This window comes from Ovis aries, chromosome 1 (assembly GCF_016772045.2).
Source record: "Ovis aries strain OAR_USU_Benz2616 breed Rambouillet chromosome 1, ARS-UI_Ramb_v3.0, whole genome shotgun sequence".
Taxonomy (NCBI): Eukaryota; Metazoa; Chordata; class Mammalia; order Artiodactyla; family Bovidae; genus Ovis; species Ovis aries.
The window spans coordinates 177,977,287-178,004,782 of NC_056054.1; the positions used below are offsets into that span (position 1 = coordinate 177,977,287).

General features: G+C 38.5%; 1 protein-coding gene across 1 annotated transcript in view; it reads right to left on the bottom strand.

The window, feature by feature from the left end:
- Nucleotides 1-26,886, bottom strand: part of SLC9C1 (solute carrier family 9 member C1) — a 110,643-nt gene extending 83,757 nt beyond the window's left edge. The window contains exons 1-6 of the mRNA XM_027962312.3: nt 26,798-26,886; nt 22,643-22,843; nt 20,985-21,085; nt 18,196-18,324; nt 9,836-10,001; nt 1,600-1,728 (exon numbers count right to left, since the gene is read on the bottom strand). Coding sequence (XP_027818113.2) covers nt 1,600-1,728; nt 9,836-10,001; nt 18,196-18,324; nt 20,985-21,085; nt 22,643-22,787 — 670 coding nt within the window. The 5' untranslated portion in view covers nt 22,788-22,843; nt 26,798-26,886. The remainder of the gene's footprint in view (nt 1-1,599; nt 1,729-9,835; nt 10,002-18,195; nt 18,325-20,984; nt 21,086-22,642; nt 22,844-26,797) is intronic.
- Nucleotides 26,887-27,496: the final 610 nt, after the last annotated feature.

Here is a 27,496-nt window from a genome sequence, read left to right on the forward strand (position 1 = left end):
TTGTTGAGACTACACTCTAAACTACTGAAAGGATGTGGTTTTGATTAGAAAGGGGCATATAAAGTGCTCACAGGAGTGCTGACAACTCTATTTTTTGTCCTGAGCCATAATTACTCATCTGTGTACTTTATAATCACTCATTACAGTGCACACACATCACTTACCTCATATACACATACATACACATACACATGGTAAGGGACAAAGTACGTATGGTTCAGGACTATCTGAATGTGGCAAATGAACTTCTAGACATTTTGCAGTCTCTCTGCTTACAAGCACTGTACTCTGGCCCTGTAGATGGCCATATAACTCACACTTTCTCCCTGAGCTGACAGCTTTCTGTGTTGCCTGCAGGGAGATAGTCACAGAGTGAAGGGAAGACATCTCCCCTTGGTACTGGTGGATTCCCTACTCAACTCATCTTTTGAGTTCATCTTAGGCAGATAAAAAAATTCTCTCATTCTTGTTATCAATAATTCTGGTTCAGTCTAGGTCTGAGGAATGTTGCATCTATAGGCATCCTCATGAAAAGTCCCAACTTAGCCTCACAACAAAACCATAACCAATATTAAATAAGGGATGTTTGTTACTTCTTGTAAATGGCCAATAATTATACTAATATGATTATATTTGCAGAAGTGCAATTTTGGTATTATAAAATCCATGTCAGAGGTCAGAAAATACAGTATTCTAGTTTTAAGAAATTAAGATTTCAGAAAATATGGGATTCTCATTTTATTTTTTTATTCGTTATTTTTTTCTTTCTTTCTTCATTATTATTATTATTTTACTTTACAATATTGTATTGGTTTTGCCACACATCAACATGAATCCGCCACGGGTGTACACGTGTTCCCAATCCCGAACCCCTCTTCCACCTCCCCCCCACACCATCCCTCCAGGTCATCCCAGTGCACCAGCCCCAAGCATCCTACACCTTGCATCAAATCTAGACCGGTGATTCATTTCTTATATGAATGTACATGTTTCAATGCCATTCTCCCAAATCATCCCACCCTCTCCCTCTCCCACAGAATCCAAAAGACTGTTCTATACATCTGTGTCTCTTTTGCTGTCTCTCATACAGGGTTATCGTTACCATCTTTCTAAATTCCATATATATGCGTTAGTATACTGTATTGATGTTTTTCTTTCTGGCTTACTTCACTCTGTATAATCAGCTCGAGTTTCATCCACCTCATTAGAAATGATTCAAATGTATTCTTTTTTATGGCTGAATAATACTCCATTGTGCATATGTACCACAGCTTTCTTATCCATTCATCTGCTGATGGACATCTAGGTTGCTTCCATGTCCTGGCTATTATTAACAGTGCTGTGATGAACATTGGGGTACACGTGTCTCTTTCAATTCTGGTTTCCTTGGTGTGTATGCCCAGCAGTGGGATTGCTGGGTCATAAGGCAGTTCTATTTCCAGTTTTTTAAGGAATCTCCACACTGTTCTCCATAGTGGCTGTACTAGTTTGCATTCCCACCAACAGTGTAAGAGACTTCCCTTTTCTCCACACCCTCTCCAGCATTTATTGCTTGTCGACTTTTGGAATTTAAAAAATTAAGAAAAAATAGATCCTTACCTAAGGACTGGATCATATTTTTGTGCAAGCTAAGGTCAATATCCACAATAACAGTAAATGTAATTAAAGACATTACAGAGGTCATCAGACTTTCTCCATTAATTAAACTGACGAGGCTTCTAGAAAGACCTACAGAGGGGAAAAAAAATTGTTTAAGGAGGGGAAAATTTCATAAATATTAAAAAACAGAATTTTATCAACAAGTAGAAGGATATTTTCAGCTATGGATTTATATCATGTACTTTTTCTACATACTTAAACATATGTTAGTCATGTTTGTAAAATCTGTTCAAGAAGATTTCATTATGTATTAACTTACAAGCCTAGACCATCATGAGTAGGTACCAAATTAATTGTGGTTGATTAGGAATCAAAGAAAGGGCTTCCCTAGTGGCTCAGATGGTAACTAATCTGCCTGCAGTGCAGGAGACTTGGGTTCAATCCCTGCATTGAGAAGATCCCCTGGAGAAGGGAATGGCTACCCACTCCAGTATTCTTGCAAACTAAAATGGAGAGGAAGGGGTGAATTTAACTCAGATGACCACTATATCTACTACTGTGGACAAGAATCCCTTAGAAGAAATGGAGTAGCCCTCATAGTTGACAAGAGTATGAAATGCAGTACTTGGATGTAACTTCAAAAACAACAGAATGATCTCAGTTCATTTCCAAGGCAAACCATTCAACATCACAGTAATCCAAGTCTATGCCCCAAACACTAATGCTGAAGAAGCTGTACTCAAACAGTCTATGAAGATCTACAAGATCTTCTAGAACTAACACCAAAAAAAAAAAAAAAAAAAAAAGATGTTCTTTTCATCACAGGGGGTTGGAATGCAAAAGTAGGAAGACAAGAAATACCTGGAAAAATGGGCAAGTTTGGCCTTGGAGTACAAAAATGAAGCAGGGCAAAGGCTAATAGAGTTTTGGTGAGAGAACACTCTGGATGTAGCAAACACCCTCTTCCAGCAACACAAGACATGACTCTACACATGGACATCACCAAATAGTCAATACCGAAATCAGAGTCATTATATTCTTTGCAGCCAGGATGGAGAAGCTCTATACAGTCAGCAAAAACAAGACCTGGAGCTGACTGTGGCTCAGATCATGAGATCCTTATTGCAAAATTCAGATTTAAATTGAAGAAAGTAGGGAAAACCACTAGACCATTCAGGTATGAACTAAGTTAAATCCCTTATGATTATACAGAGGAGGTGACAAATAAATTCAAGGGATTAGATCTGATAGAATGCCTCAAGAACTATGGAAGGAGGTTCATAACATTGTACAGGAGACAGGGATCAAGACCATCCCCAAGAAAAAGAAATGCAAGAGGGCAAAATAGTTGTCTGAGAAGGCCTTACAAATAGCTGAGAAAAGAAGAGATGCCAAAAGCAAAGGAGAAAAGAAAAGATATACCCTACTGATTTCAGAGTTCCAGAGATGGCAAGGAGAGATAAGAGAGTCTTCTGAAGTGGACAATACAAAGTAATAGAGAAAATAATAGAATGGGAAAGATTAGAGATCTCTTCAAGAAAAACTGGCGATACCAAGGGGACATTTCATGCAAGAATGGGCATGATAAAGGACAGAAATGGTAAGGACCTAACAGAGGCAGAAGAGATTAGGAAGAGGTGGCAAGAATACCCAGAGGTCTTAAAGACCCAGATAAACATGACGGTGTGGTCATTTACCTACAGCCAGACATCTTGGAGTGTGAACTCAAGTGAACTTTTAGGAAGCATTATTGTGACAAAGCTATTGGAGGTGATAGAATTCCAGCTGAGTTATTTCAAATCTTAAAAGATGATACTGTTAAAGCGTCACATTCAATATGCTATCAAATTTGGAAAACTCAGGGATGGCCACAGGACTGGAAAAAATCAGTTTTCATTCCAATCCCAAAGAAAGGCAATGCTAAAGAATGTTCAAACTATCATACAATTGTGCTTATCTCATACCAGCAAGGTAATGCTCAAAATCCTTCAAGCTAGGCTTCAACAGTACGTAACTGAGAACTTTCAGATGTACAAGCTAGGTTTAGAAAAGGCAGAGGAACCAGAGATCAAATTGCTAACATTTATTGGGTCAGAGAAAAACCAAGGAATTCCAGACAAATACCCATTTCTGCTTCACTGATTCTGCTAAAGCCTTTGACTTCTGGATCACAACAAATTGTGGAAAATTCTTAAAGAGATGGGAATACCAGACCCCCTAATCTGCCTCCTGAGAAATCTGTATGCAAGTCAAGAAGAAACAGTTAGAACTGGACATGGAAAAACATACTGGTTCCAAATTGGGAAAAGAGTACCTCAAGGCTGTATGTTGTCACCCTGCTTATTTAACTCATATACAGTGTACATCATGTAAAATTCTGGGTTGGATAAATCACAAGCTTGAATCAAGATTGCCAGGAGAAATATCAACAACCTCAGATATGCAGATGATACCACTCTAATGTCAGAAACTGAAGAGGAACTAAAGAGTCTCTTGATGAGCATAAAAGAAGAGAGTGAAAAAGCTGGCTTAAAACTCAACATTCAGAAACTAAGATCATGGCATCTGGTCCCATCACTTCATGGCAAATAGGTAAAAAGTGAAAACAGTGGCAAATTTTATTTTCTTGGACTCCAAAATCAATGTAGATGATAAAATTGAAAGATGCTTGCTCCTTGGAAGAAAAGTTGTGACAAACCTAGCATATTAAAAAGCAGAGACATCATTTTACTGACAAAGGTCTGTATAGTTAAACCTATGGCTTTTCCAATAAGGGAGCTTCCTGGGTGGCACAGTGGTAAAGAATCTGCCTGCCAGTGTAGGAGACACAAGAGACATGGGTTCAATCCCTGAGTCGGGAAGATTCCCTGGAGTAGGAAATGGCAACCCACTCCAGTATTTTTGCCTGGAAAATCCCATGGAGAGAGGAACCTGGTGGGATATATCCATGGGGTCACAAAGAGTTGGACACGACTAAGCACGCACACAAACGGTTTTTCCAGTAGTCTTGTATGAACGTGAGACTTGGACCATAAGGAAGGCTGAGTGCCAAAGAATTGATTCTTTTGAATTTTAGTGCTGGAGAAGACTCTTAAGGGTCCCAGGATCAGGTTACTATTTCCTATTCCAAGGGATCTTCCAAGGGAATAGAAGCTGCATTGCCTGCATTGGCAGGCAGACTCTTCACCACGGATTCACCAGGGGGAGCTTGTTTTATGTAAGTAAGATAATCAACTAGAGCTCTCATTTCTTATTTCAAAGTACAGATGAAAATGTGAAATTTATTATTTTTTAATTCTGAGACTTGGTCTATATAAATATGTGCACCATGCATTTAAGACAAGACAAAAAAATAATGATAGTAGAGGGATAAGGCAAACTTATAAAGCAAAGCTCTATACTATGGTAACTAACCAAAGTATTAATGCAGTTGTCCAGGTAGTCAGACTGTAATTAGTAATTGTCTGACTTTCTCATATATCACTTTCAATGGTTTTAGAAATCAAGCTCCATTAATGGAGAGCATTCTGATATAATCTGTTTCCATCGTCACTTCAGTTCAGTCGTTCAGTCGTGTCCAGCTCTTTGCGACCCCATGAATCGCAGCACAGCAGGCCTCCCTGTCCATCACCAACTCCTGGAGTTCACTCAGACTCACGTCCATCGCGTCAGTGATGCCATCCAGCCATCTCATCCTCTGTCGTCCCCTTCTCCTCCTGCCCCCAAATCCCTCCCAGCATCAGAGTCTTTTCCAATGAGTCAACACTCCACATGAAGTGGCCAAAGTACTGGAGCTTCAGCTTTAGCATCAGTCCTTCCAAAGAAATCCTAGGGCTGATCTCCTTCAGAATGGACTGGTTGGATCTCCTTGCAGTCCAAGGGACTCTCAAGAGTCTTCTCCAACACCACACTTCAAAAGCATCAATTCTTCGGCACTCAGCTTTCTTCACAGTCCAAAACTCTCACATCCATACATGACCACTGGAAAAACCATAGCCTTGATTAGACGGACCTTAGTCGGCAAAGTAATGCCTCTGCTTTTGAATATGCTATCTAGGTTGGTCATAACTTTTCTTCCAAGGAGTAAGATTCTTTTAATTTCATGGCTGCAATCACCATCTGCAGTGATTTTGGAGCCCCCAAAAATAAAGTCTGACACTGTTTCCACTGTTTCCCCATCTATTTCCCATGAGGTGATGGGACGAGATGCCACGATCTTCATTTTCTGAATGTTGAGCTTTAAGCCAACTTTTTCACTCTCCTCTTTCACTTTCATCAAGAGGCCTTTTTAGTTCCTCTTCACTTTCTGCCATAAGGGTGGTGTCATCTGCATATCTGAGGTTATTGATATTTTTCCCGGCAATCTTGATTCCAGCCTGTGCTTCTTCCAGCCCAGCGTTTCTCATGATGTACTCTGCATATCTTAATCTCCTCCATTTATGATATTATTTCAAGTTTAGATATCTACCAATTATTATTTCTTTGTTGCCATTCAATGTTCCTGTGGGGCAACACTAGAAATGAACTTCTTTAATAATTTTCAAAATGTCCATAGGAAGGAAATATTGTTAAGGAAAGGGTAAAAACCTTTCTTGTGAACCAATCAGCCTATCCTTCTGATCACAATTTAATACAGTAAGTATGCTACTGGAAAAGAAGCAAGGCCAAGGCAGTCTGTCCCTGTAGAAACTCATTGCCTTGATCTAATTCCTCACCTGTCTCTGCATTCATGCCTTCTGCTAGAAGACTGAAGTTTCTATCACCAAAGAGTTTTTTTTTAATGAGACTTTATACAAGAAGAGGCTTGAGAAAGATTTCTGCTTCTACTCTCTCAGATCCCTGCCACCATCATGGCACAATTTCCTGGCTACTCTTCTGGAGGAATGTGAGAAATAATAGGAAAAATGATCTTCCAGGTGAGGTCGTTCTAGATCACTTAGCTCCCAGATGACCCTCTAGCTGACTGCAGATTCATTAGTGAGCCAAGCCAAGATCAGCAGAGCCCAGTTCATACCATCAAAGCTACCAAACTCATGAGAAATAAAAAATGATTGTAGTTTTAAGCCACTACACTTGGGAGTTATTTTAGTCAAAAGCAAAGACAAAAAACAAACCCTAACTGATACTGTTGTATAACTATTCCATCTTAGAAAATAGAGCTATAACAAAATGAATATTTGGAAATAAAGACAAGGAGCATAAGAGGAGTCAATAGATCATAAAAAGCTCAAAACAATGTGAATGTATCCATGTACTCCAAACATAGGCCTGGCCAGATTTTATTGTTGAGAATAAAATAAAACATATATAAAAGTCTTTCTGTGAAAACTCAGGCAAAAATATTTCCAAGAGAAAAATAAATTTTTTATACTTTAAAAATGATGCAAAATGAGGAGAAATGCAAAATTACAAAAGTAACAGCAAGATGGCAAAAGATTACAAGAATAACTTTGTAAGTAAATCCAAAGAAATGATTTAAATTCAACAATGGTAAATCAGGAAGTCAATGGAATAACTAAACTCTAAGGTTATAAAGTTAGGAGGATTATGGAATTCTCTCTCTCATTACAACTGCTCCAAATCTCATGAGTATGAAAAGGAGCAGGAATTGACAGAGTCCCATAGCAGCAGGGTTGGGGGATAGATGCTGATACAATCTTAATCTCTTTGTCTTAAAGATCTGACTTTTCTTTATTAATATAGATACTCTTAGTATTTCTCCCCTACTCTCCTCCTACTTGCCTCAGATAGCTCTTTCCTTTTTCAGTTCAGTTCAGTTGCTCAGTCGTGTCTGACTCTTTGCGACCCCATGAATCGCAGCACGCCAGGCCTCCCTGTTCATCACCATCACCTGGAGTTCACTCAGACTCACGTCCATCGAGTCAGTGATGCCATCAGCCATCTCATCCTCTGTCATCCCCTTCTCCTCCTGCCCCCAATCCCTCCCAGCATCAGAGTCTTTTCCAATGAGTCAACTCTTTGCATGAGGTGTCCAAAGTACTGGAGCTTCAGCTTTAGCATCATTGCTTCCAAAGAAATCCCAGGGCTGATCTCCTTCAGAATGGGACGGGTTGGATCTCTTTGCAGTCCAAGGGACTCTCAAGAGTCTTCTCCAACACCACACTTCAAAAGCATCAATTCTTTGGCGCTCAGCTTTCTTCACAGTCCAACTCTCACATCCATACATGACCACAGGAAAAACCATAGCCTTGACTAGATGGACCTTAGTCGGCAAAGTAATGTCTCTGCTTTTGAATATACTATCTAGGTTGGTCATAACTTTTCTTCCAAGGAGTAAGCGTCTCTTAATTTCATGGCTGCAGTCACCATCTGCAGTGATTTTGGAGCCCAAAAAATAAAGTCTGCCACTGTTTCCACTGTTTCCCCATCTATTTCCCATGAAGTGATGGGACCAGATGCCATGATCTTCGTTTTCTGAATGTTGAGCTTTAAGCCAACTTTTTCACTCTCCTCTTTCACCTTCATCAAGAGGCTTTTTAGTTCCTCTTCACTTTCTGCCATAAGGGTGGTGTCATCTGCATATATGAGGTTATTGATATTTTTCCCGGCAATCTTGATTCCAGCTTGTGTTTCCTCCAGTCCAGCGTTTCTCATGATGTACTCTGCGTAGAAGTTAAATAAGCAGGGTGACCATATACAGCCTCGAGGTACTCCTTTTCCTATTTGGAACCAGTCTGTTGTTCCGTGTCCAGTTCTAACTGTTGCTTCCTGACCTGCATACAGATTTTTCAAGAGGCAGGTTAGGTGGTCTGGTATTCCCATCTCTTTCAGAATTTTCCACAGTTTATTGTGATTCACACAGTCAAAGGCTTTGGCATAGTCAATAAAGCAGAAATAGATGTTTTTCTGGAACTCTCTTGCTTTTTCCATGATCCAGCAGATGTTGGCAATTTGATCTCTGGTTCCTCTGCCTTTTCTAAAACCAGCTTGAACATTAGGGAGTTCACGGTTCACGTATTGCTGAAGCCTGGCTTGGAGAATTTTGAGCATTACTCTACTAGCATGTGAGATGACTGCAATTGTGTGATAGGTTGAACATTCTTTGACAGTGCCTTTCTTTGGGATTGGAATGAAAACTGACCTTTTCCAGTCTGTGGCCACTGATGAGTTTTCCAAATTTGCTGGCATACTGAGTGCAGCACTTTGACAGCATCATCTTTCAGGATTTGAAACAGCTCAACTGGAATTTCATCACCTCCACTAGCTTTGTCCATAAAAAGTGTTTGTGTGAGGGTGTGTGTGCATGTATGTGCCACATTAAAATTCTATCTTAAAACAAATGTTTCCATTCTTATTATAAAAATAGTCAAGCAAACATAAATTAGGTAATTTTTCCTGTTTTTGAATGCGACTCTTGGATTTTTTTTTTTTCTGGGTTACACTGACTTGGCATTTTACTTTTCAAAAGAGGTTTCTTTCTCCTAAAACAGTGCACACTGAAAACACTATATCATTAATGATTTTACTGTTTTTGACTCTAGAATTTTTGTCTTAATGGTGACAAAGACTTAATAGATAATTTTTTTTTTTTTTTACAGATAGCATTATCCAAAGAACAGTGTTTTCAACAGAAAAGAGGTGTTGGGCAATAAAAATATTACCATGAAATACATACAATATTGTAATGCTCCCAAAACTATCCTATTGGCTCAAGAAAGAAGCATGCATAAAGTCAAGCATTCCAAATAATGCCCTGCCCTAACCAAGGCATTGGTGGTAGAATTTTCACTTGCCACATGGGAGGCTGGGGATCGATTCCCAGCCTATGCAAAAGGCAGATTATTTTCGTTGGGCTTCCTTTGTGGCTCGGCTGGTAAAGAATCTGCCTGCAATGTGGGAAACCTGGGTTTGATCCCTGGGTTGGGAAGATCCCCTGGAGAAGGGAAAGGCTACCCACTCCAGTATTCTGGCCTGGAGAATTCTATGGACTGTATAGTTCATGCGGTCACAAAGAGTTAGACATGACTGATTGACTTTCACTTTCACTTTTCACTTTCATTCCACAGCTGAATGTAAGACTTAAAATACTAAGTAAGCCCATCACTGGCATTTCATTCTATTCTAAGAATCACCACAAGAATCTCTATGCTCAAACCTTAGTGTCCCAGCACCCCACTTCACATAGTAAGAAGCTATAATGAACAAAGATCTTAAAACTAGACAATTTAAACATGGAATATATTTTAAATATAGGAAAAGAGAGAAATACACCTACCCAGATCTTTTATAGCAGATGAAGTCAGCATGGGATCTAAACTCACAAGGATGGCTGAAAATAATAACCATGGGGTGGTTTTCAAAAGCAATTTATTCACAGATGCCAGATACCAAAGGATTAAGGTATAGTTAATCAGAAAGCCAGGAATCGTAATGAAAACTATCTGCAAAGAAATTTCATAGATAGAAAAATCAAACTGCATTTGTATTCCATTTTTAAAAGCAAAATCAAGATACTGAAGATGTAGGATCACATTAGAATCACATTAAATCCATCAAAGGGATATTTTCAATTATCTTACTTAACAACTATGTGCTTGAAACTCTGGAAATAAGGAAAAAATTGCAGTGAGAGTCTTAGAATCTTAGAAATCCTAGTTATAGGAAATATTATAATTAAAAAGCAACTTTTATACAAACTACTACATATAGATAAACAACAGGGTCCTACTATAAAGCACAGGGAATTATATTCCCTGGATATATATATATTCCCAGGATATATATTATATATATATATATATATATTATATATCCTGTAATAAACCATAAGGGAAAAATAAATTTTTAATTACCTTGATAAAGACACTGAATATAGATATGTATGTGTGAAGGTATATACATAGATACCATATAAATATACTATATGTTACATATGTATAATATATATACACATTTAACAATGGAGAAAAACTGAAACATAGCTTATTAACACAAAAAAAGGAAAAAAATTTAGAAAGAAGTTACAAAAGAGTGGGGGTGGGGGGAGGAAAGAGAAAAGAAAATAATAGAAAGAGTGCATGGAAATGGCAGAGGACCAGGGAAAAGATAGGAAGGAAAATTCTATTATTTCAGAACTGGAACCTGGCCTTCTGCCTTCCCACTCTTGGGAAGTTGCCTTCTATTTTCTCTTATTCTCCTGTGGTGGTTATTTAGCATGATTTTATGACCAAACAGACTTGGGAAAATATGCTGATTGTTCCTTAAAGTACCTGTGAGAATTCACAAATATACTCCCATGTTCACTACAGCATTATTCACAACAGCCAAATATTAAGCATCTAAATGTCCACCTATAGATGAATGGATAAGGAATATGCATTATGTACGCATATACCTGTATGGAATATTATTCAATCATAAGAAAAAGAAGGAAATCTTGCCATGTGCCACAATACAAGTGGGTCTTGAGGGCATATACAAAGTGAAACAAATCATAAGAGAAAGACAAACGCCATATAATCTCACTTATGTGTGGAATCTAAAGAAACAAATTCATAGATTTGGAGAACAGATTTATGGTTGACAGAGGCAGGCAATCAGGTTAGTTGGGAGATGAAGGTGTGAAATGCATAAAATTGGTCATAAGGCACCAATTTCCAGTTATAAAATAAGTAAAGCAGAGGGACATAAGATCAGTATGGTGACTACAGTTAACAGCAATAATGTATTTCAAATACAGCCAACAGTATATTGATCACTCATTCCTGTTTAAAACAGAGTAGCTGTTGTTGAGAAAGGCCATAAGACTAGCAGAAAAGATCTACAACTAAAGATATAAAGAAACCATGACAACTCAAGTGCCCATTAACAGATGAATAGATAAGGGGATGTGTATTTTATATTCAATAGAATATTATTCAGCCATAAAAAGAATGGAAGGCAGCTATGCTCACCACTATACAACCAACGCAAGAATAAAATTCTGCCATTTGCAGCGATATGGATGGACTTAGAGAACATTATGTTTAGTGAAATCAATCAGAGAAAGATAAATACTGTATTATCATTTATATGTGGAATCTAAAAAATATATAAATGAATATATACGCAAAAGAGAAATAGATTCATAGATATAGAAAACAAATTAGTGCTTACCAAAAGGGAAAGGTAAGTGAGGTAGGGACGAATTAAGTGTATGGGGTTGACGGAATGTATAAAATAAGCAACAAAAACATACTGTATAGCACAGAGAATTATAGCCATTATCTCTTAATCTCAAAATATATTGATTCACTACACTGTACATCTGAAATTAACATAATATTTTAAATCAACTATATTTTTTAAAAAAAGAAAACACACAATGAGATGGGAAGAGGGGCCAGAGACACTATAGAGCCAAGACCCATACCCACAGTGAGTGAGCCACAACTAGAAGGAGAATTACAATTTCAGAGTTTCTCTCTTGAAGTGAAGAGTCCAGTCCCTGCATCAGGATCCCCGGCCTGGGGGTACTGCATCATGGTGATGATATTACTAGGACATTTGGCTGTGAAGGCCAGCAGGACTTGCTTTTGGAATAGACAGATGGCTGTGAGAAATAGAACCTCCACTGTTAAAAGGCACACACAAAATCTCAGATGCTCTGGGACCCAAGGCAGAAACAATAATTTGAAAGGAGCCAGGGTCAGCCCCATCTGCTGATCTTGAAAAGTCTTTCAGAGTGGAATGATGCCCCAGGGACATAGACACAGCTGGTAGCCATTTCGGGGAACTTGTTTTACCATGTGGACACTGGTCCTGGCAAGTGTCAATTGGGAGTCCTTCGTCTAGCTTATTGATCTGCAGAATCTTGCCCTGCTTGTTGGCAAAAGTATTGGAACACCTCAGGACAAGCAGCTACCTGGGTGAGGATACAGCTTTGCCTACCAGTAGGCTAGTTTCCTTAAGACTCCTTGAGTACACAGCTAGCCTGGGACACAGCCCTGTTCATCAAAAAGCCTAGGATCCAACCCCATACATCCATATACTGGCACTAGTCCTAGGATCCTCTTGAGTCTCTACAGTCAGCTGGAGGAACCGGGTTTCACCCACTATCAAGCTGGCCCCAGCCCCAGGATGCATCCTCACCCACCAGTGGGTAGACATGAACCCAGGAACCACAAGAGCACCAAAGCCATCCAGATGGACAGGATAGCACTTGCTCCAGGTCCTCCCTGGATCATGGCCCTGCCCATCAGCAAGCTAATACTAGCCCTGGAACCCCCAGCACCCAGCATATCAGCAAGCTGATACCAGCTCCAAGACACTTTTGATGCCTCAGCTGCCCACCCCTGGGATTCAGTCCTACTCACCAACAGGTCAACATGAACTTTGGAGCACCCCAGACCCTGTAATCAGCTGTATCAGGAACTGGACCTACCAACCAGCAGGCAGACACTAGATACAAGATCCCTGGTCCCACAGAAACCCATTCCAGAACACAGCTCTGCCTACCAGTGGGCCAGCCTTAGCCCCAGGACCCCCAAGGGATCTGCAGCCAGCTGCATGAGTCCATGCCCTTCCCACCAGCAGCTGGCAGCATCTACACAAGGCAGAGCCTAGAAAACAACTGAACTGGGGCCAGCCACATCTGTCAGACTTTCCATGGTAGTCAGCCTGCTGCAAGAGATGGACCCATGTAGCTCATGTAAGAAGAACCCCTAGAGCATGTAGCTCTGGTGAAGAGAGGGGAGAGTGTCACTGGGGCACAGAGGACTTCTCCTAAAAAAAAAAAAAAACTTCCCCAAGGTTGGAAAATGCAATGAACTTATCAGATACATATAAACAAAATAGCATATGAGGCAGAATGAAGCAACAGTGGAGTATGTTCCAAATATATATTTGAAGGAAGAAGATAAAAGCTCAGAACTAAGTGAAGTAGAGATAAGCAAGAACTCAAGCTGGTTTTAGAAAAGGCAGAGGAACCAGAGATCAAATTGCCAACATCTGCTGCCTCATGGAAAAAGCAAGAGAGTTCCAGAAAAACATCTATTTCTGCTTTATTGACTGTGCAAAAGCCTTTGACTGTGTAGATCACAATAAACTGTGGAAGATTTGAGAGAGATGGGAATACCAGACCACCTGACCTGCCTCTTGAGAAATCTGTATGCAGGTCAGGAAGCAACAGTTTGAACTGGACATGGAACAACAGACTGGTTCCAAATAGGAAAAGGAGTACATCAAGGCTGTATATTGTCACCCTGCTTATTTAACTTCTATGCAGAGTACATCATGAGAAACACTGGACTGGAAGAAACACAAGTTGGAATCAAGATTGCCAGGAGAAATATCAATAACCTCAGATATGCAAATGACACCACTTTTCTGGCAGAAAGTGAAGAGGAGCTAAAAAGCCTCTTGATGAAAGTGAAAGAGGAGAGCGAAAAAGCTGGCTTAAAGCTCAACATTCAGAAAATAAAGATCATGGCATCCGGTCCCATCACTTCATGGGAAATAGATGGGAAAACAGTGGAAATAGTGTCAGACTTTAATTTTTTGGGCTCCAAAATCACTGCAGATGGTGACTGCAGCCATGAAATTATGAGATGCTTACTCCTTGGAAGAAAAGTTACTAGAATATACTAGATAGTATATACTAGTATATACTAGATAGTATATTCAAAAGCAGAGACATTACTTTGCCAACAAAGGTCTGGCTAGTCAAGGCTATGGTTTTCCCAGTAGTCATGTATGGATGTGAGAGTTGGACTGTGAAGAGGCTGAGCGCCAAAGAATTGATGCTTCTGAACTGTGGCGTTGGAGAAGACTCTTGAGAGTCCCTTGGACTGCAAGGAGATCCAACCAGTCCATTCTGAAGGAGATCAGCCCTGGGATTTCTTTGGAAGGAATGATGCTAAAGCTGAAACTCCAGTACTTTGGCCACCTCATGTGAAGAGTTGACTCATTGAAAAAGACTCTGATGCTGGGAGGGATTGGGGGCAGGAGGAGAAGGGGATGACAGAGGATGAGATGGCTGGATGGCATCACGAACTCGATGGATGTGAGTCTGAATGAACTCCGGGAGTTGGTGATGGACAGGGAGGCCTGGCGTGCTGCGATTCATGGGGTCGCAAAGAGTTGGACATGACTGAGCGACTGAACTGAACTGAACTGAACTGAACTGAAGTAGAGATAAGCAATCTACCTGAAAAAGATGATCCAAGAATCCTGGAGAAGATTAAATGAATAGAGTGAGAAGATGGAAGTTTTTAACAAAGAGTTAGAAAATATAAAGAAGAATCAGAGATGAAGAATGTAATAATTAAAAATGCAGTAGAAGTAATCGATTGGAGAAGGCAATGGCACCCCACTCCAGTACACTTGCCTGGAAAATCCCATGGATGGAGGAGCCTGGTGGGCTGCAGTCGATGGGGTCGCTAAGAGTTGGACACGACTAAGTGACTTCACTTTCACTTTCCACTTGCACGCATTGGAGAAGGAAATGGCAACCCACTCCAGTGTTCTTGCCTGGAGAATTCCAGGGACGGGGGAGCCTGGTGGGCTGCCATTTATGGGGTTGCACAGAGTCGGACACGACTGAAGCGACTTAGCAGCAGCAGCGGAAGTAATCAACAGTAGATTAGAAGATAACAGAGGAATGGAGCAGCGAACTGGAAAACAGAGTACTAGAAATCACTGAAGCCAAACGCAAAAAAGAAAAACACACAAAAAGAAAGGAGGACAGTTTAAGAGACCTCTGAAAGAACATTAAACATACTAACATTAGCATAATAAAGTCTCTGAAAGAGAGGAGAGAGAGAGAAAGGAACAGAGGATATATTTAAAGAAATAATAGGGGAAGACTTCCCTAATCTGAGAAAAGAAAAATAATTATTGTATATGCAATTAATCTGTGGTCAATTAATATATGACAGAGGAGGAAGAAATATATAATAGGGGAAAGACAGCCCAGTTGATAAATAGTGTTGAAAAAACTGAATAGCTATATGCAAAAGAATTAAACTGTACTACTTTCACACATCACTTCATGGGAAATAGATGGGGAAACAGTGGAAACAGTGTCAGATTTTATATTTTTAGGCTCCAAAATCACTGCAGATGGTGATTGCAGCCATGAAATTGAAGGACGCTTACTCCTTAGAAGAAAAGTTATGACCAACCTAGATAGCATATTCAAAAGCAGAGACATTACTTTGCCAATAAAGGTCCATCTAGTCAAGGCTATGGTTTTTCCAGTGGTCATGTATGGATGTGAGAGTTGGACTGTGAAGAAGGCTGAGCACCGAAGAATTGATGCTTTTGAACTGTGGTGTTGGAGAAGACTCTTGAGAGTCCCTTGGACTGCAAGGAGATCCAACCAGTCCACTCTGAAGGAGATCAGCCCTGGGATTTCTTTGGAAGGAATGATGCTAAAGCTGAAACTCCAGTACTTTGGCCACCTCATGCGAAGAGTTGACTCATTGGAAAAGACTCTGATGCTGGAGGGATTGGGGGCAGGAGGAGAAGGGGACGGCAGAGGATGAGATGGCTGGATGGCATCACTCAATGGACATGAGTGTCAGTGAACTCCGGGAGATGGTGATGGACAGGGAGGCCTGGCGTGCTGCAATTCATGGGGTCGCAAAGAGTCGGACACGACTGAGCGACTGAACCTAACTGAACCGAACCGAAGTGTTCATTGATAGATGGATAAAAAAGGTGAGTATACATACATATGCACACAATGGAGGACTACTGAGCAACAAAAGAGAATGAAATCTCATCATTTGCAACAACACGGATGGACCTAGAGGGTAGTATGCTACTACTAACAGTATGCTAACTACAAACAACAGAACAGAAACAGATTCATAAAGAGAACAAACAGGTAACCACCTGGAGAGGGGATTGCGAGAAGGAAAGAAATAGCTGTGGGAGATTAAGAAGTACAAACGTTCAGTACAAAACAAATGAGTCACAGGTTTGAAATGTACAGTGTTGGGAATACAGTCAATAACTAATATTTTTGTATGGTGACATACTGTAACTAGAATTATTGTGATGATCACTTTGAAAAGTATATATATTGAATCACTATATTGTATAACAGGAATTAGCACAGTGATGTAGGTCAATTATACTTCAAAAATAAATAAACAAGCAAACAAACTCATAGAAAAGGAGATCACAGTTGTGGTTACCAGAGATAGGGGTAACCACAGGGGAAGTGAGAAGGAGAATTGGATGAAGACAGTACAAAGATACAAACTTACAAACTTCTAATTATAAGATAAATAAGTAGTAGGAATATAATGTATAACAACATGATAAATATGATTAACATTGCTGTATGTTATATAAGTTGTTAAGAGAGTAAATCCTAAGAATTTTCATTACAAAGAGAAATATTTTTTCTATTTCTTTAATTTTGTAACTGCATGAAATGATGGATATTCATTAAACTTATTATGATAATCATTTCATGATGCATATTAATTATTATGCTGTAGCCCTTAAAGTTATATAGTGATCTGTGTTGATTATATCATAATAAAACTGAAGAAACAAAAAGATTCTGTAAAAATTGAAAGTCCAAATGAAAAAATAAAATGAACCTGAACATACATCTCATATCATTAAAAATTAGCTCAAATTAGATCATAGGCCTAAATGTGAAATATAAAATTATTAAACTTCTAGAAGAAAACATAAGAGAAAATCTTAGTGACCTTGAATTAGGAAATAATTTTTTAATATGACATAAAAACACAAATTCTAAAAGAAAAATTTTTCAATATTTGGTCAAATTGGACTTTATCAAAAATAAAAACTTTTGGAAAAAAGAAGACTACAATGGTACCAAAGCAGAGATTTACTATTTTTGATCGTGAATCTAAGACATACATGGAAGACAATGAAACTATTATGTAATTATGAAAGAACCAGCTAAAAACAATATGTAATGGATTTTTAAAATCAATTTAATTGAATATAATTTATCTTTCTTAGGGATGATTTTTTAAAATAATGCCTGTGAAGTCACTATGTAATTTTTTTCACCTGGCATCTATTTGAGACTTTAAGAATAAAGCTATAGAAATCATCTCCTAATTTTTTCTGATTATTAATTAATATTCAAAAGAAATATAGTATATGGAAATAACAAATAATGAGAAAGTTAGTCATTCTACTTATACCCCATGACCTTGGAAATTACTGTCTATGCTGAAAGTCACATCAATATTTGGACAAATTTCTAAGGTAAATCAAATTAAATTGAATTATTTAAAAAAAAGGTTAGATTAGGGATTGACTCACTGATACATTGGTAAGGAACTGACTTCAGAGAAATTCTGAGGGAATTCTCTAGATTGATGAAAATTTTTATATCTTGATTGGGTGATGGTTACACAGGTATTTGTCAAAACTCATCAAACCATATGCTCAAAATGTATGCACACTGCTGCATGTAAATTATATCTCAAAATAGTTTTTTAAATGTAAGAAAAATTTTTTTATAAGAAAAAATTTTAAAGTTTTTAAAATGTAAGAAAAACATGAACATAGATAACATGTAGTAGCTCATGAGTGAATAATATTATTAAAAATAACATCTGCCAAAATAACTTCTTACTCTCCAAAATAACTTCTTACCTGCCAAAATAACTTGTGGAGCAGGTAAACATCCATATCAAATGCAACAGTAAAGATGATTATTGGTGTAAATAGATTAAAAAATAAGTGGGAATCCATCCATTGTATGGCATCTGCATATTCTTGGACCTAATAATATAAGACTGTTATTTTCTCACTTTCCCATTAGTCTATTAGCATGGAATACGTGTCAGGCATTCCTATCTCTAGCAAAAAATAAAAAGATACATCACAACATAGTAAGTGCTTAAGTCTTAACTGCTGGATTTTTGTTGTTTTTCATCAGATCATTACCAGCTACAGCAAAAAGTTAATGGACATCTTTATGTCTAGTCTTTCTTTTTAAAGAAAAAACATAGGAAGTACATTGACACAGGTACTAAAGGATATGGAGGAGATTTTCAGGCATACAAGAGAAAGAGATTTGGGGTAGATGGATCATCATGCACAAAATCCACAAAGGAGTAAACAGGTACATCAAATTCCAGAAATTACATAATTAGTCATGGCTTGTGTAGATGTGTATGAAAGAACAGTGGGACCAAGAGACTAGGAAGTTAATGCAGTTCATGAAATAATTAATTAGTGGATTTATCATAAAATATTTAGTTGCAATTTTAAAAACTTTATTATGGGTGTCTGTAACTAAGCAGGACTCTATGGGGCCTTCCCCAGATAGACCCCTCCCTCATAGCCTCTGCTTTAGCTCCTCTCTGAAGTATCTAAATAATAGAGTCTGATGAATATCTGCTGAGTTATTTTACAGATGCTAAACTCTCACCAAATGAAAGAAATAAACACATCCCCTCAGGAGTCTGGTTGGCAACAGGAAATATTTGCAATGATTTTACTTTACCTCACCATCAACCAATCAGAGAATTGTGCACAAGCTGATCACATACTCTGGGACTCCCCTCATTTGCCTTGTTTTTAAAATGCTTTGCTGAAACCCATCAGCGAAGACTTTTTGAGCACTAGATGTCTGGTACTCCTTGTATGGCACCTTATAATAGATGCTTTCCTTCACGATAATCCACTGTCAGTAAACTGGCTTTCCTGCTTGAGGGTGAGCAGAGATGAGTTTGGTTCATTAACACATCCATTCAGCATTCACTCATGAAGGAAACACTGAGTACCTACTGGTTAGATGATACTCTTGTATTTGGAATGTAATTCTTTACTGGTCTTTTGTGTTTCTCTGTACGTTATGGGTGGAGGCACTGATTGCTTTTCTTCCAGGAATATTTTCTTTCAAGAATATTTGTATGTACTAACAGCTTTGGAAGATACAGCAAGTGTCTCCCTCCAGAACAAAGGGCAGGTTTACTATTACTGTCCAGTGTAATAAGGATAATATCTCTCTCTGGAGCAAGGGGGAAGATGAGCTCACTGCCCATCATAAAATAAACTCAGATTTCCTCTCTTATAATGCAACCCATTGCATATGCAGATTTCACCTTGCCCTCTTTACTTCTCTTTATGGGGTTCATAGAATGGGACAAGAAAACCTGGGGCTCTGGATCCTGCTATTGCTATAAGTAATAGAGTAGTTTGTCTCTAGCCCAGGAGTCCCATGGGTTTTGTAGGATTGTGAAACTGTGGCAAGTTAATTCATGAGATTGAAGCCTCAGTAAAATTTTAGACCCTTCACAGTTCTAGACATAGGGGCCTTTCCTTTAAAGAGTTGTTGACAAATAGCAAAGTTTAGAAGTATTAAATAGAAGTATTTAAAGTCACACTTAAGTAAAATATCATATGATTATGAAACCTGTTCATAACAAATGAAGTAGTAATCTGCTTCTGATTTTTGCCTGTATACGTGGTTTCCATTATCACTTTTAACATCATTGATAGAATTTATTTGAGAAAGTCAATCATTTTTACACACATTCCTATTTACATATTGATTAACTAAGGCAGGTATTGGCAAACTATGGTCCCTGGGAACAAATCTGGCTCAATGCCTGTTTTTGGTAAATGAAGTATTATTGGAATACAGCTATGCCAATTTTCTTATGTATTGTCTGTGGCTGCTTTTAAATTACAGTGGCAGAATTGAGTAGCTGTGACAGAGATCATACAGCCTGCGTAGTCCAGAATATTCACTATATGGCTTTGTATAGAAAAAAACTTTGTTGCCAACCCCTGGGCTAGAGGACTATTTAATGTGCCAGTAATGCATTCTACATTCCTTGTAGTAAGTATATTCTCTCTTCTCTACCTGACTACTGCTGTTCCCAACTATTTAGTATTACTGTAGATACCTTGGCTATATAGTTTGCTTTTTCTCTCACCTCTAACTCCATGTAAGAGGTTCAATGTATGTTTCTTGATATATTCCAAGCCAAGCATAGAGAGAACCTCCATTCTAATGGGAACCCTATGAAACATTCCTGAGGCAATAGATTGGTTCAGTGTCAGAATTATCTTGGTAATAGAGTCCTGTATCGGTAGTTCAAAGTCTTTCTGGGTTTCTATGTTGTTAGCCAATTTCTTGTCTAAGGTTTTGAATTATAATTAAATACTCAGCTACTCACACTCTCAGTAGCTATATGTGTATTCATTCTGAATTGCCTACCTAGTTTGAGACCTAGGCTCTGTTTTGACAATGTTAAGCTGGATTTCAGCTTTTTCACACCTGGGTCCTTTTTCTACACAGCTGATCTAATGTTATTTGCATCACAAGCATATATGGTAGAGCAGATACGCTTACAAATTTTCTTAAGCCATCTTCATATGAATCTTAGATATACTAAGGAAAATAAAATACACATATTTACTATACACACCTGGTCAGATGTATAACTTAGCATTTCAAAACTGCATCCAAGTAAAAATAATATCACAGGGAGAGGAATTGGAAAGTCTTTCAAGTGTTGGTTCAAAAGTGCTGCAAAAAATATGTCTATTGAAAGGCAATGAGATATCACACTTAACAGAACTTTAATTTGATATGACTTCTTAATATGAAGACAATGAAATATAGAAATATAGCAAGTAAGTGATGAAACAGTAACTGAAGCCCTCCTGCACACTTAAACACATAAAATCAGTATAATTGGTAATCTACTAAACTCATGCTTTACTTCTTTTATGATGTGCATAATTTCCTTAGAATCTTTAGTAAACATTTCTAATAACCATTGGTTCTTGGTTTACTACTAAAGTATTTGTAGTAATTTATGCACATGCTATAAATCAGCCTTCATTTCTTAAGCAATCCAGCAATGAGGGATTAATAAATAACTAAAATGAAATATCCTGGCTAATTCTCAATTTAACAGTGAGGAATTAGTATAACAATGAGGAAATCTAGCTACCTTTCCTGGTGGCTCAGACAGTAAAGAGTCTGCCTGCAATGCGGAAGACCTGGGTTTGATCCCTGGGTCGGGAATATCCCCTGAAGAAAGAAATGGCAACCCACTCAAAGATTCTTTCCTGGAAAATCCCATGGATGGAGGAGCCTGGCAGGCTACAATCCATGGGGTCACAAAGAGCTAGATATTACTGAGTAACTAACACTTTCACTTCACTACCTATTAGAAAGCCTATAATGAATACTTAACTTTGTTCATTCTCTCAAAGTGCAATAAGCAATATCACAGCATTTCCTTCAGTTTAATGTTTCCTAATTATTTGTAATACAATTCTAATCAGGTCAAAGGATGCAAAAATTGTGCTTTCTTTTGATTTCTACAGTGTTCTGTTCTTCTCAGCATATTTTACTGTTTGGATAAAGCCTAAGAAAACATCTGTGCTGTGCTGTGCTAAGCTGCTTCAGTAGGGCCGGACTCTGTGGCACCGTATGGATTGTGTCCCTCCAGGCTCCTCTATCCACGGGATTCTCCGAGCAAGAATACTGGAGTGGGTTGTCATGTCCTCCTCCAGGGGATCTTCCCCATCCAGGGATCAAACCCAAGTCTCTTATGTCTCCTGCACTGGCAGACGGCTTCTTTACCACTAGTGCCACATAGGAATCCCAAGAGAATACTTATCAAGGGGTTAAAAAGTAACTGAATCATTCAGAAGACCTATCACTTTGAAAATTCTTTTTCCAAGTAAAGAAAGATGTGGGACAGCTAACTTAAAAATATGGATGAAACTATAGTTTATGATAATGCAAGTTAACAATAAAATCCCTAACCTTTGATTTTCTGTTAATCTGATTCAATTCACCACATCACTTAAATCTAACCATAACTTAGCAAGTAAGAAGGTATGAACACTCTGAACTCAACAGAGGTGAAGAGTATGAATCAGATTTACATGGTCTCTCTTTAGGGGCAGATTATTATTGGATTCATTTGATTGAAAATCTTGGGATAGAGGTATGAATTTAGAGAAGAAAACACTAATTTCTTACTATTGTTACCTTCCTTAATTCTATATGGTGACATATACAAAATACATCCACAGAATACACTGAAATAAAAAGAATTGCACCTACCTCCAATCATACAGATCAAAGACAGTATTATAATGATTTTCGGGAGTTCCTGAGAAGTTTGCAAGAATGAACGCCTAAAAACTTCCAGCCATTCATCAGTAAAATCTTTCCTAAGATAAGTTAAATTAGAAATTTGGCCATCCATCCTGTGGTTTCTCACAGGCTGTCTGAATCCAACTCTCAGGGCTCTGCAAAACTTGCCTAGAACAAAAACAAAGTTAGATGTTTCTTCTTGGTGGCCTCCTAAAGCTTTTCTTAAAAAGAGAGAGAAAAAGCCTATATTTGTCCTTATTTCCAGTAATTTCCTAGAGTCTGCCAAAATTAAGGATGCTTTCCTCTTCTATGATGTTTTCTATTTAAGTGATAAAGAAAAAGTGCAACCCCAAGTAATTGGGACTATTCAGTGTCATCCTGTGTTCTTATGATACCAAGCACTAATCAGCTATTATTCATGCTGCATCTATTCAACTGAAGAGAGGATTTTTCATCTAGCCAGTCACTGGGACTACACACTGCTACAGGTTACTTAGTTCTCAGGATGGACAACTGAGGGGTTTGCCCTCACTTATCTGAGCCTCTGGAAGCATGTTCAGGCAGCTATTCCAAAGGGGGAAGTGGTGGAGGGGGGCGGAATATTCTGATCTCATTTCTTGTTATATCCAGAGAGAAAGCAATAGACCATGATGATATTCAATAATAATCATCTTTTATCTGCTTCAAGACATTCATGGGCCAGGTTTTCTCCAATTTTTAAATATTTTTATAGCAACTAAGGACCTAAGAAAAATATTGAAACCAAAATGATTTAAAACAGGAGAATTGTTACATGTTTCCATTGCTACTCTTGGAAGAAGAACAAGGGCCATGATGAGTCTTGGTCTGAAGAAATAGGTGATAGCTGCAGTCTGCCAATCTCACTTGCTTCCCATGGTAAGGAACGTTTTACATCAGGGTCTTAAACTTCATGGAGGGCATTCTTCCACTTTGATCTCTCCTAATGTTGGTTTAACATTTTCTAGCATCTCTTAGCATCTCACCTTGCTGCCTTGCTAAGCAATCAATTAGTTACTACTAAACTTCCCCTAGTGATCCAGCAATGTCTTTTTCAGTTTCATATTTTATATACTTATTCGTTTTCTATATGCTCTTTTCTGACTATCTAAGCAACGCTTTTGAAGGAAAACTAATTAAATAAATAATGCTTTTGTGAACATTTTTGAAATAAATATATAAACAAACATTTCAAAAACAGGAAAAAATTTTGCACAATCATGTCATCTAGTGGCTCATATATTTTATTTACACAGTTGGGTTCATCCTTATATAATCATACTTTCTGCTTCTTTCCACATGGTATTATATCACCAGCATCAAAGAGCCTTGCAAATACTGTGCCATATTAGCACAAATGTGAAAGCGGCAACTCTCTGGTCTGACTGCGCACATGCAAAGGTCTGTTGGGCTGAGGCTTACAGCGTAAAAGACTCTGGATAACCTGTTGTTGGCTTCAGTTTTCTAACTTGTATAGTTTCCCAGTCTGTGTAATTTCTGTCCCTGTATCTATAACTTTCTTTGAAATCACTTGGGGAGATATGATAACACTGGTGATGAGTCTTATCCCCACGACTCCTATTTAAATCAGTCTGTGTGGCAGCCTGGCTCCCCAAGCGATTTTAATGTGTAGCCAAGTTTAGTAACCACTGTGCTTCTCCCAGTTCAAAGGCAACCTTGCTCAATTTTCTGTCTCTAAGCCAACATTTTTTTCCAACATTCTTGAGTCAGGTATTTTGAGAAAGGGTATCAGTGTCCTTCTGGTGAAGACCCCAGAAACACATCTGTAGTTGACAAGTTTGGGGTATTATGTGTCTCAGTGAGGGAGGCATATCCACCTTGGGGCACTGTAGTAGGGGGTTTCAGTAAAAGGATATTTGAAAGAACTAATTATGGATCTGGGTAGTATTGGAGAGGGATGGTCTAAGGAAGTGAGACTTTATTCTAACTTGGGTGCTGTCAGAAAGCAAGGACAATTCTGTGGTTGGGTATTCAATAACTCTTACCTACAGGGAAGGCAAACTGGAATGGGGACAAAGCTGTGCTGAGTGCAGAAGCAGCAGCCACTTAGTTTAGACAAGAATGAGAGGTGTTTGGTATTGGATGGGTTGCATGGTGACTTGTTCTGTCCAATTTTATTATCATCTCATAGTGACATCATTTGATTTTTATATTCTATGAGATTATTTATGTCAAATGAGAGAACAACATGGACTAGCTGTGAGCATCACACCAGCTTGTAGTAACACTGAGTGACATCTAGCCCTGAGTGTCAGACCAGTTTCCCCGTCTGGGGCTGCCTTTTTTTTTTTCTTTCACTTGTTGGTTTCGTTTTCCCTAGAATTTTTAAATTCCTTAACCTCATTGTTACATGTTAAGAACTGGGAGTAGACCAGAGGATCTTGATAATAGTATAGTGATACAGCAAAGTAAGCTCAGTTATCCTTCTAAGACAGACATTTTTAACCTTGGCTACATATTAGAATCAGAGAGTTTTAAAAATACAGGTATTTACCTGGGTGGCTCCCCAGAGGTTAATTTAATTGGTATAAAGTGCAGCCTGAGTATTGGGAACCTTAAAATCTTCCCAGTGATTCTAATAGTCGTTATTTAGCAGCACTGCTCTAGGAGAAATCTGTGCCATTAGGGAAGAACACTGAAAGACTGGTGTATTTGCTCTCAGAATCAAACTGGTTAGTAAAATATTGTCAATGTCACCTATTAATTTTCTCACTGTTGCAAAGCAAAAGGGCTTGAACAAAAAGGAAAATATTTTCTGCATCATAGTTGTATACTCCTATATGCTCGCAGAATTTAATAGTTAAGGAGTCAATTGTTTTCCAAACTAAAAGCGGGGATACATGATCCCACAAGCAGGTTTCTCATTTCTAAAATAGCTTATTTGAAAACCTTAATAAGTGTTTGTATATTCAATTCTAATAAATCCCGTTTATAAAAGAATAAAATTACTCCAAATCTTAATTATACTTGAACTTTAGGGAAATATATGCTCAAACTCAGCAGAATTTCACTGTTTGGCTGTGAAAACTCAAATCAGTTTCTTCAATCTCCACTCCAAATTCTCCTAACAAAGCTTTACTCCCACAAAATGATCTCAAGTTAGCATGTAAATGCTAATATTATTCAAGCTTGACACTTAAAACAATATGGGTAAAGAAGTAGCAGTTTAGATTAAACAGATTTTCAATGTAATTACAATTATTATTATGCAGGTTAAATTGACTTTGAACGATTTTGAATGTTTATGAGTCCATGTCGCATGTATTAAGGAAAAATACTGATTTATCTTAAAATTGCCACATGGGTTTCCTACATTAACTTATCAGGAGAATTAAATAAAGCCGCAAATCTCTTTCTGTGTGAGGTTAGTAATTGTCCTCTCAAATGGCACATGGATTTGTCCCCAGCATCAGTCAGCCTTGAGAAATTCTCTTTCCCATGGTGTGGAAATCATACTGATTCACTCTGTCCCTGAAAATGGTAAGTATTTCTTCCTTTTAATCACTGCTTTTTGCAGGAATTAAGTGACAAAAGTATCCTGAAAAGAGTGCTGTGGAAGCCCAGTAATCTTAGGAAGCTGCAAAGCGCTCAGGATTGATTAAAAACAACAACAACAACAACAACAACAAAAACAAAAACTGGAGTTGGATTCTCTGATCACACAAAACAGCAGCTTCTTACAGACGCTGCGAAAGTGGGCGGTCTGTTGCCTTCCTGATTTCCTCACTAGAATGAGCCCTTCCTCGCTCTTGGCTCTGCTCCATACACCTAAGATTAGCCACGGCGTCAGTGTGGTTTCCTCTTAGTGCCTCGTCAGGCAAAGCGAATAAATACTAGGTAGGTGAGCCGTTTAGAAAGTTGATATGGGAAGTGTAATGGAGGAGGGGCAGGGGCTAAGGGACAGAAAGTCATACCGAGAGGCTGGTTGATCTTCGGGAAAGTCTGTGATTGGCTGCCATAGGAAAAGTGGAAACTACAAGACGAATGGTTGCTGAATCTGTAGGTGCAATACTGTGAAAGCATTTGTTTCCTCACCAGCGGGTAAGGGCAATTTCCTGAATGGGAAGCTAGAGAAAGACTCACCATCCAGAGCTTCAGGAGGAGTATCATGTAGTATGTGATAGGTGGAAGGTAGCTAATCCGTTCATCCAGAAACAGCCACAACCAACTGCAACCTCATTGACAGTTACTTGCTCTGAGCCCCGCCCCTGGCCTGCACCCATTGGCTTTAGGTTCACAACCCCTGACTTGATTGGCTGACAAAGTACAGTCGTAGAAAGTGCTACACAGCATCATTACCTCTGAATATCTATGGCAATCTTTGTAGTTTTAAGGCTGTTGTATTTTAAAAATAAATACATAAGCAAGAGTGAAAAGGAAACTCCAGAAATTGTATTGCTATATTAATTTAAAGCTTAGGAACAGTAGATTAGTGGCAAAGAGCCAATGGACACTGTTTTCCCAGAATTCTAATGAAAGTGAGATTCCTAGATAAAATAGAGTTGTAGAAAATTTGAAATATGAAGATACAGGTTGCTGAATTAGGAAACAAAAAAGAGAGAGAGACAGTGGCTAGTCTAGCCGTATGATGGAAAAGGAAATGGCAACCCACTCCAGTATTCTTGCCTAGAGAATCCTGTGGACGGAGGAGCTTGGGGGGTTGCCGTCTATGGGGTCGCACAGAGTCAGACACAACTGAAGCGACTTAGCGTGCGTGCATGCATTGTAGAAGGAAATGACAACCCACTCCAGTGTTCTTGCCTGGAGAATCCCAGGGACAGA